Raw genomic sequence first — 10,540 nt, forward strand, 5'->3', positions numbered from 1 at the left:
GATGGTCTTTGTGCCATACAATCAATTAATATTAATTATTTATTAACAACCTAGGCGACAGCCATGAACTAAAAAGCATTTACATTTAATGTTTATAATCATATCTTATAATATGCACAGTTTTGTACTAGAAAATGCAACATTTAAACAGAGGGACCCGACAAATTTAGCACTAAAAAGTAAAAGGCAATTAGTTAAAACCATGAATAATCACTCTGAAAAAGTGAAAGTCTTCAAGAACAGTATCTCTACCTGATTCAAATTGCTTTGACCTAAAAGTAAAGTTCAGTCCCTGCTTTAACCCAAGTTGCCTACAGAAGAAACTGAAGTCTAGAGAAGAAATCCACTGAATAAAAGCGACAGAGTCCTGCCTGAAAGGCAAGGTTTGTCCGTGTACATAGAGATGGAAATAGTTTAAACTGCAGCAAACTGCTTGCAACCTGGACCCCATTTCACGCTGAATAAGTTGATTGATGGGATTTATTTTTAAACGACACCAAACAGAATTTTCAACATTTGGGGGTGGGGTGAGTGTGGTTAGTAATTAAGGGGGAGGGGATACTATTAAAGCCTTACCCTAAAATTACAGTAGAATCAGTCTGAAACTAGTTGCCAGACTTCAAACAACACGAAAAACAAAACAAAAAAAAAAAAGGACACGCCACGAGCCTAGCAAAATATATATATATATATATATATATATATATATATATATAGTGATCATAATAATAACAAATAACAAGGCTGGGTCTCCTTTTCGGCCAAAGCGTTGAAGGCATCGCGGGGCGACAGAACAGCGCTGGGTGAATTTTCCCCCAAGCCAAGAAAAGTTGACCGAGGGGCGTTCTGCCGGCGCGAGCGTCTCGGGCAGGTTCCCGGGCCCCGCCGCGTCCGCTGGGCGCCCGCCGGGCCCTGGGGCGCGGGGCGCGGGGCGCGGGGCGCGGGCGGGGGCGCGGGCGGGGGCGCGGGCGGGCTCCGGGGCGCGCTCGGGGCGGCGCACGGGCGGCCTCGAACTCGCAGCCGCCGCGGTGGGAAGTGACGGGCGGCCCCTCCCAGCCGGGGCTCCGCGCGCTCCGCGGCGGGAGGGGAGCCGAGTCCCCGCGCGGCTGAGCGTCCCCGCCGCGCGGACCGGACCGCCCGGCGCCCCCGGCCCGGCCCTGCCCGCCGCCGGCCCCGCGCCCTCGGAGGCCGCCCGCCGCGGAGGCGCAAACTTTTACACCTACTTTTCCTTTCGCTTCGGGTCTGGCGCGGCCCGGCACCGCCCCGGCCCGGGACCCGGACGCGGGCTCCCACCGCCTGGCGCCGCGGCGCCTCCCTCGCCCCGGGGTCCGCACCCGCTGTTCCGAGAACTAAGTTCTCGCCCCGTGGCTCAGCGTGGCCCCGCGAGCAGCGCCCCGCCAGCTGCGAGGACGACGACAGCGCGGCGGGAGAAGGCTCCCGGCGGCGAGCGGTCCCGGCGGTGGCCGGGCGGGGGCCGGGGGAGGGAGGCGCCCCGGGGCGGGGGCGCGGGCGCGGGCGCGGGGGCGCGGGGGCGCGGGCGGGCCGGCCGGCGGGCTGTCGGGCTGTCGCGCTGTCGCGCTGTCTGTCCGCGACGGACTAGTTGTCCCTCCGCTGCTCAGGCAAAGTTTGGCAGATCCGGGGCACCGGGAGCGGATTTCCCCGAGGCTCCCTCCCTTTCCCGCCCCGCGCGCCCCCCTCCCCAGAATAATCCCGAGCAGCCGCCGGCCCAGCGCGCAAACTTACGTTTGATCTGCCGGGGTTTGCTCTGCTTTCGCCGGGACATCTCGGCGGCGGCCGCTGCCCCCGGGGCTCGCGCGGTGCCCGCAGCCCGGGCTGCCGCTCCCTCGGCTCCCGCCGCTCCCGCCGCTCCCGCCGCCGCCGCCGCCGCCGCCGCCGCCGCCGCCGGCCAGGCTCGGGCCGCCGCGGGCCGGACTCCAGGTGCTCCGGGCGCTGGGCTCCTCCGGGAGCCGCGGAGCCACGTTTGGAGACGAGCAGGCAAATGAGAAGGCGGAGGGGGGCAGAGAGAGTGACAGCGGGGGGGTCGGGAGCGGCGGAGGGGGACAGGATTCACAGACGAATGGACGGGGAGAGCGGAGAGGGGAAAGGGGGAACACGGACAGAGGAAGAGGGAGGGGAGAGCGAGCAGAAGGCAGAGGGGGAGCGAGGGGGCGGCAGGCGCGGGGGAGGAGCGCGCTCGCCCTCCCCTCTCCCCGGCGTGCGGGGCAGAGACTCGAGCGCCGCCGCCGCCGCCGCCGCCGCTCCGGGCCGCGCAGCTCGCTCTGTGCCGCGGGAGGTGGCGAGGCGCGGGAGGGAGGGGCGCGCCGGGGCTGCGGGGAGGGGAGACTAGTCCATCAGCGGCGGGAGGATTGGCTGCATCCAGAGCCAGTCCGGATGCAAAAAAGGGCCGGGGCCTCGGGCGGGTGGGGTGCACGGGAGCGCGGCGGGGGTAGGGGGCGGGAGGCGTGCGGAGGCTTTGGAGGGGCCACGCTCGGCAGTTGCCGCCGCGCCTGCTCGGGGCATCTGCCGGAGCACCCCCCAGGCAACTTCTTCCCACAGCCCCCTCTGATGGACCCCCAAGTCTCCTCACCCCTCGCCCGTCCGGCGGGGCACAAAGAAATCCCAGTAAATCTCGGTAAAGTTTGCGCTTCCAGTTAGGCCGCCCCCTCCCCTCCCCTCCCCGAGCCTCCACCCCCGCCCGCCCGGCTTCTTGGCAGGAAGGTTAGGCCCCTGGCAAAATCCTGGGCGAGAGGCAGCTGATCACAAATGCCAACTGCGTGTCTTGGGGCCAGTTAAGCCCTCTCATCCGCCCGGCTCTCGGGAGACCGTTTCATTGCTCTCGAGGCTCCCGGGAGACCGCAGCGGCCGCGGACCGGCCCCCACGTAGCCCGCGCGGCCGGGATGCTGAGCCGCGGCCCCAAGTGCTCTTTCTCACCTCGAGTTCTCGTGGTGGCTCGTAAAAAAGGCAGATGTTTTCCCTCATATCAAAAAGGAGGACCTGCTATTAGCTAGGTGACTAGCCCGAGGTGGGAAATGAACCGCCTCTAATCAGAATACCAACTTTTGGAGGAAGTCTGTGGAAGTTCTGAAATCCCACCCCGTCCCATGACCTTTAATTCTTCTTAGTTCTTCTGCCACAGGGAAGCAGCCAGCGACTAATAAAAGATTTGATCTTGCCATAATTTCCCAAGCAGGTAAGACCCAATAACTATTTCATGGTTCTTTAGCTTTTAAAGTTTTGTTTCATTCTTATTCAATTATTGTGTGTGTAGTATGTCTGAAACTGCAAGCCAGAAGAAGAACGAATTTTCAAGTGATTTGCATAGTTATTATTTGGCCAAGTTAAGCTGCATGAGGCTAGCTTAGTTTCTCATAGTTTCATATATACTGAGTATTAAACATATCCTCCCGGGTGGGCTGGAAGAAGCTTCTATCCAACTGGCTGCTCTATGTAATCAGTATTTACTAATAAACTCCACTGCAGTTGACATGTATCCCCCAGATACTGCTGACTTTTTCCCTGAGGTTGTGAGATCATCCATTCTGATCTGAAATTGTGCCCCCCTTTGTTTGCTTGACTAGCCATTCCTATGAGCCCCACCAAACTTGATACTCTGAAAGGGTCTGGGGGTCAGCAGAGAGCCTGGGCTGATTGAGGATAATGCAGGCTGCTCAGTGTGCAGGAGGCACTGTAATCAGTGTCATTTATAACCCCATCAGGACATCTTCTGGAAGGTGTAAAGAGTTGCCCTGTGAAAGGTATGGCTGAGAGAATCTTAATACAGAGCTGAAGACCAATTGTGAATTTTATTACATTACCATTAGTACTATTACCATATGAGGTTGTAAGAATACATGGTCCTTTGCAGTGGAAAATGCACTAAATGACAAAGTCCCTCCCCTGAAGAACCAACAAATTAAAGCCGTAAGTACCATGAAAAGCAGGGTTATGTGTGTTTGTGTTGTGGAATGAATAAGCAGACAGAGAACTACAGATTTTTGCCTCCTTAATTTTCAATTCATTACAATTAAATTGGTGTGCTCAGAATTGGATGTATTATACATTACGGTTTTTAAAGATCTTTTTACAGAACTGGCTGACTTTTTATATCAGCCAAAAGGAATGCCCATTGGAATTAAAATATCATAACAGTTAGTGTTTCTTTTGGCATTTGAAATGGTTAAATATGCAAAGCAAAAGAGAAACAAATAAATCTCAGCTAAATATTCAGTTTAAAAGCTGAAAGGAGCAAAAGTCAGGGAATTCAAGCAAGATTGATAAAATAACCAGACTGCATTATCAGAAATAGATATAGTTTATATAAATTTATAAATATATATATTAATTATAGTCATTTTGAATGGATTAAACTAGGAATACTATTACAGTTTGTGTATTCTCATCATTTTTAATGAGAATGTTGATGATATTTAAAGTTCAATTTTTCTTTTTCTAGTTTAACTCACTAAGGTTGTAAAATTAAAAGACAGCAAAACCTATAAGCAATTATCTCTGTCCAAATGGATATAGCAGCCCCAAACCACAGCAACATGACTATCAAACAATGATTATGAAAACCACAATTGAGAAAAGCATCAGGGAATGATATTGCAAAACCACAGCAACAAATGTGTCTGTGATATTGAAAACCACAATTCACAACTAATACCCCGTGTATCGCAAATTACTGTTTAACTATAAATGTGAAAATGTATAAGTAACAGCACAAAATAATTTCTCATTTACTTAAAAATGAATTATTCATTTTCTAGACTCGCTGATTTCATCTCTACATAATGGTTCATTTTGAAAAGTTTCTGCTTTCAAAGACAAATCATTTAAGAATCACATATGTAAGTTACTTTAAACGCAGAAAATATGCAACTTTTAATAACATTTCCCTAAATACTAAAAGAATTGATCTGAAATAAGAAGCACTTACCTCAGTCTGGCTTTCTTCATAAAGTTCTTCGGAAGTGAAAAGGGATGTGAGGGTACACTGCTCATGGAAAAAAAGCTGGAAGTATTCTATGACAACTTCAATGAAAATATAATTGTATATACTCCTGATAGTCCCTTTAGCCAAAAACATATATCTGACGATTAAATGAGATGCCGTTACCAAAACTACTTTAATATACAAAATCAAAGATTTATTTACGAGTAAATAAAAACAATATTGTTTGCAAGTTTATAGGGTTGCCAGATTTCAAAAATTAAAATAGGATGCCCAGTTAAATTTGTACTTCAAATAGGCAACTTTTTTTTTTTTTTTTTTTTTTTTTTTTTTTTAGCATTAGTCATTAGTCTGTCCCATGCAATATTTGGTACATACTTATCTTAAAAAATAATTGTTCGTGTCCTGTACTTTACTGTATTTTATGACAAACCTACAAATTTAGCGTGTTACCATTTTCACAAATTTATGGTTGTTTTAGAAATAACACGGTTTATAGAGAAGGCTAAAAAACCATAAAGTGCTTCTTACAGACATATATATAATTCCTGAACCTCATATTATTTAAGGATGGCAAGGTAGAAGAATAAATTTCTATACAAAAATTCTTACTTTATTTGGCACAGTACAGAAATATGCTCTCAGTGTAAATGGATTGCATTCATGTATGTCTTACTCTTGGATTTGTTTTTAAAATGTGTTTTTTCCTCTAAGGGATCGACAAATTGATAAAGCAACCTCCCAGGCCACATCTTATTAGGCAGCAAGCTGCCTTCTTTATTATGGGAGTAAACAATATTCAAAAGCTTCAGAAAGACTTAATTTTTTGCCCTTGTATCCTCACCAGAAATTGAATACAGTTTATCTGCCTCGATTTAAGATTGTGACACTGAATTGAACAAGAATGCAGTATGAAAATAGTGTTTCGGATTTGTATATCTTTATAATTTGAGCAGTTTAAAAATAAAAATCAACAAATTCATCTAAATGGCATTCCTGTGTTATAACTATGAAAAGGACTATCTGTTTACTTGCAAAGAAGCCAAGGGCTTTGAAAACATTCAGTCAATCCACATCGGGGGTTTAACTTGGGCTTCGTGTAGACGGTCAATCTCTCAAAAGAAGTTTGTAATGTACAAAAAAAAAAAATGTTCTAAGGAGCAAGTCTATTGAATTCATCAGATACTAAAATTTCTGTTAAAAAGCCTTCTGTGTACCATTATGAGTTAAGAATCACTATTCTCTTTATGTGTAAATTTTTATGGTGTACTGAAAACCAAAGTGTGGATGATTTAAGTTTTTTACTCTGCAATCATCCTTTAAGTCCATGATACTACTCTGATAGAAGAGAGTCATAGGATCAATTCTATTTTTAAAAATAGTTCTTTGTTGCTAAATCTTTATAATACATCACATCTCCAAGTATAAAGTAAATATTAAAGAAGTATCATCCCAAATTTTAGTAGACATCTGTGGATTTTGTCTGCCTAGCATCCATTCTTTTTTCCCATAGTATTGCTGTGATACCTTTTAAAGAATTATTCCTGACCAGAATATTTTAGGTATTTGTCTACAGCGACAAACACCTAAAATATTTGGTTCAGTGGGCCAAATTGTTCCTGTTAGAGTTAGCCCTGCAACTTCTTCCTGTTCCAGTGGAACCACCGAGTAAAAGGTGCTATTTTTCTATTGGGCTACACTGGGAGAATGCAAATCTGATATGCAAATCTCCTGTTGGCCATCTTGTGGGAAGAAACTGTTAAGAATGCTGCCAACACAGAGGACTAATTTTGTCTTTTCTTCGGATATGATTTTTGGGAAATCCAAACTAAGATACCCATTAACATTCCAATATTACTTTATTTTGGTCCCCATTATTATCTTTGTGTCTCCATAAACATTAGAGTCATTTCTACTATATCTCACTTTCATCTACTTGACTAGACTAATACTTATGCACCTTTGTAGTGTTAGAATGGATGTCATTTTTCAAAGGAAGACATCACTTATCTGAATTATCATCACCAGCCTGAGTTAGATACTTCTTCTCCTTTGCTACCATAACAGCTTTTTTGTCTGCATAATATCACTTGTTGCAATTTAACACACTGACAATTTAGTTACATAAAATCCAGTCCTCACCAGCCAATATACCTGTCCCAATACACCTAACTGGATAGAAATCTTAGTGAGGGCAAGAAACATCTTCAGAATCATATCCTCAGTGCTGGACACATAGAAGGTCCTAATATAATTATTGAAAGAAAAATGAGTTCAATTAACCTGTTTTTTCAGGGAACCCTGTCATTCCTAGTCCCCATCCATATAGTCACAGGTACAGGAGATGGCAGCCATATTCGTACAGCAAAACTCCACGCTCCTGTTGGTGGATACTTGGGCCACAAGGGAGTCCCTGACTCAAAAATGACCAAACAAATTCCTCCATTAGAAATCTAGAGTTAGTTTCAAGAGTCTCGTCCTTACATAGGCTGATCTCTTGAATGAAGAAGTAAAACCTCTGAAACTATGGCATGGTTATCACCATGTGAACAGAGTAGCAGTGATAGTTTTTCCATAGAGGGAAAAGTAAATAAGACAAATGTCCTAGAGACATAGAGATGGGAATATGAAATGGAATCCCACATCTTGTTCCAGCCCCTTCGTGGACTGCAGAACCACTTTTGCCCTTGATATGCCTTGGATACTTGTATTTTCTTAAAATAAGTTCCTCCCACCCTTTTAAAAAGTATTTTTGTCCTAAATTAGCATTAGTTGATTCCCGTTACATTCGAACCAAAAGACTAAACTAAGACAAAAATTGACAAAACTAAACTAAGACAAATCTATGACTCCAGTTTGCTTGTCTGAATATTTAGAAATAGCAGTTTAACTGAATTTTCAACTTCCCTCCAGAAAAGCATTATATTAGTCTGGGTTTTTCTGTTAAACAGAACCAACACTATATATATAGTCAGAAATATTATAGGGAATTAATTTACATTGTTAGAGAGATTGCGAAGTCCCAGAATCTGCAGATGACAAGCTAGAGATCTAAGAGAGACAATGGAGGAGTTCTAGCCTGAATCTGAAGTCCTAAGAACCAGGGGAGCTGATGGTGTATATTCCAATCCAAATTTGAGTATTAAGGAAGGAGAAGACTGATATCCCAGCAGGGAGACAGTCGTGCAAGGAGAGGGATTTCTCCAGCCTTTTTCTAGTCAAATCCTTTGTGGGATTGAGGGCAATTTGCTTTACTCCTCCAAATGTTAATTACATCTGAAAACTGACAGACACACCTAGAATGTTGAACTAAATATCTGGGTACCCCAAGAGCCAGTGAAGTTGACACATACAATTAACTATCACAAGCACTTTTGTTGATTTTTTCCCCCTGAGCAACCCTGAAATGGCAAGGAACCCTTATGAATGTTAAGTGGGTAAATCTACAATTTTAACATAGATAATCAGGACAAAAATCAATTACCGATTTTGGACATTCACTTAAATCAGGGGGCAACTCTTGGGGGGAAAGTTGATATTTTCAAATTCAGAATTCGTCAAGGGCATGATGATCCATTGACATGCACATCTATAACCCTCCTGATTAACATATATTCTGGCCCCAGATGTTCAATTTTACTTTCAACTTTACTTTGCCACATTTGAATAACCATCTAACAGATTACCTTGCACGTAAATTTTATGAATGTTGTTATAATTTGCATGAATAATGTTTATACTTCTGTGGTAGATTTTATTTTCCAACCGATAACTTTTGCCATAAATTCCTAAATGCAAAAGAAGAAATTAAATAGCTTTTTGAGAAAACCTGCTATGTGTATAGACTTAATCAAATCGCTTATCTTTGCTTTTATCTACTTGCAAGAGTATATTAAAATAATGCATTAGGAGTGGATTTAGGGTGACCTGAAGATGTAGGACTATGAATAATCATGCCAGGGCATACTGATAACGAAATCATCTAAAAGACACTGGAAAGTATGATTATATCACTTGTAAAATGTATCTTATAATGCAAATTAAACTATATGATGAACAATTTTTATGTTTATTAAACAGATAGATATACATAGATATAAAGGAAGTACATAGATATAAAGATGTAGCTGTACATAGATATAAAGGTCAAATAGATTTTTAAGAATCATAATGAAAATTAGAAGTTTCTTGTCTCACTCAACATCCCAATGAGAATTCCCAGTCCCAGAGGTATAATCATTATCAATTCTTTTTAGCTGATTCTCCTGATGTTCACCTAATTATTTTTTTAAGTGGCTCCACACTAGGCATGGGTTTGAACTAATGCAGGGCTTGAACTAATGACCTTGAGATCAAGACCTGAACTGAAATCAAGAGTCGGACACCTAACCAAGCCACCCAGGCACCCCGATGTTCCTTTCATATTCCTAAAGAAAATACTACTTAAAAATTTTTGTTAATTTAGTTACTATTGATTATATTGACTATCTACAATAAAATATGAAGTTGTAACAGATTTATACCCCCAGCACTTTCTTCAAATTTTTTTATTAACTAAAAGCCTATGTTTTTATTAACAGCTAATCGACATCAATCTTTTGATCTCTTGTTTTTCCTGGAGTTAATAATTACTGTCTTCCTCATTTTCTCAATTTTCTATTAACACTAGTTCACCCTGAAATCTTTTGCCAGTGTGATACAATCAAGTACATCATTACATCATTACATCCAATAATCGATAATCAGATTATCAGATAATCAAGTAGATTGTTGTTTTGCCCTGCCATGCTGGTGTCCTTCTTGGAGTCTTTTTTTTTTTTTAATTTTTTTTTAATTTTATTTATGATAGTCACACAGAGAGAGAGAGAGAGAGGCAGAGACACAGGCAGAGGGAGAAGCAGGCTCCATGCACCGGGAGCCCGACGTGGGATTCGATCCCCGGTCTCCAGGATCGCGCCCTGGGCCAAAGGCAGGCGCCAAACCGCTGCGCCACCCAGGGATCCCTTTCTTGGAGTCTTCCATCCTTCTGTTCTACTTTCTACTGATTGCTCTTTGTGACTAAAATTTTATTTTCCTCATCATCCTGAGAATTACCTTGATTTTTGTCCTGTATTAGATTCTAGGTTTTCTGAATACTGTGTATTCCTTTTTTACTTCCTGTTTCCCTTCCTTCCTTCCTTTCATTGTTTCTTATTTTGTGGTTTTAGAATACAATTTCTTGTAGCTTCCTGGAAAAATGTATATATAAGGTAAATTTTTTTTAGATTTGGCAAGACCAAAATTCTCTTTATTTTGCCCTAATATGTGATAAATGGTTAATGAGGGTATAGGATTTTAGGGTGTAAAAATTACTTTTTCTGGATTGTTTTTTTCTTTCATTTTTTCCATTTTTATTGAGATATAATTCTGTATATCATTATATAAGTTTAAGGAGTACCACATGATAATTTGATACACTTATATTTTACAAAATGATTACCACAATAAGGTTAGTTAACACCTACATTACCTCACATAATTACCTTTGTTTGTGGGGAGAATATTTTTTTTTTAAATTTTTATTTATTTATGATAGTCACAGAGAG

General features: G+C 43.1%; 1 protein-coding gene across 2 annotated transcripts in view; it reads right to left on the reverse strand.

Annotated features, from left to right (window-relative positions):
- ZFPM2 (zinc finger protein, FOG family member 2) overlaps positions 1 to 2,150 on the reverse strand; it is a 456,766-nt gene extending 454,616 nt beyond the window's left edge. For both annotated transcript variants that reach the window (XM_072734069.1, XM_072734068.1), the window contains exon 1: positions 1,744 to 2,150. In XM_072734069.1, the coding sequence (XP_072590170.1) occupies positions 1,744 to 1,783 (40 nt within the window). In that variant the 5' untranslated portion in view covers positions 1,784 to 2,150. The remainder of the gene's footprint in view (positions 1 to 1,743) is intronic.
- Positions 2,151 to 10,540: the final 8,390 nt, after the last annotated feature.

The sequence above is a fragment of the Vulpes vulpes genome, chromosome 13, assembly GCF_048418805.1.
Source record: "Vulpes vulpes isolate BD-2025 chromosome 13, VulVul3, whole genome shotgun sequence".
Classification (NCBI taxonomy): domain Eukaryota; kingdom Metazoa; phylum Chordata; class Mammalia; order Carnivora; family Canidae; genus Vulpes; species Vulpes vulpes.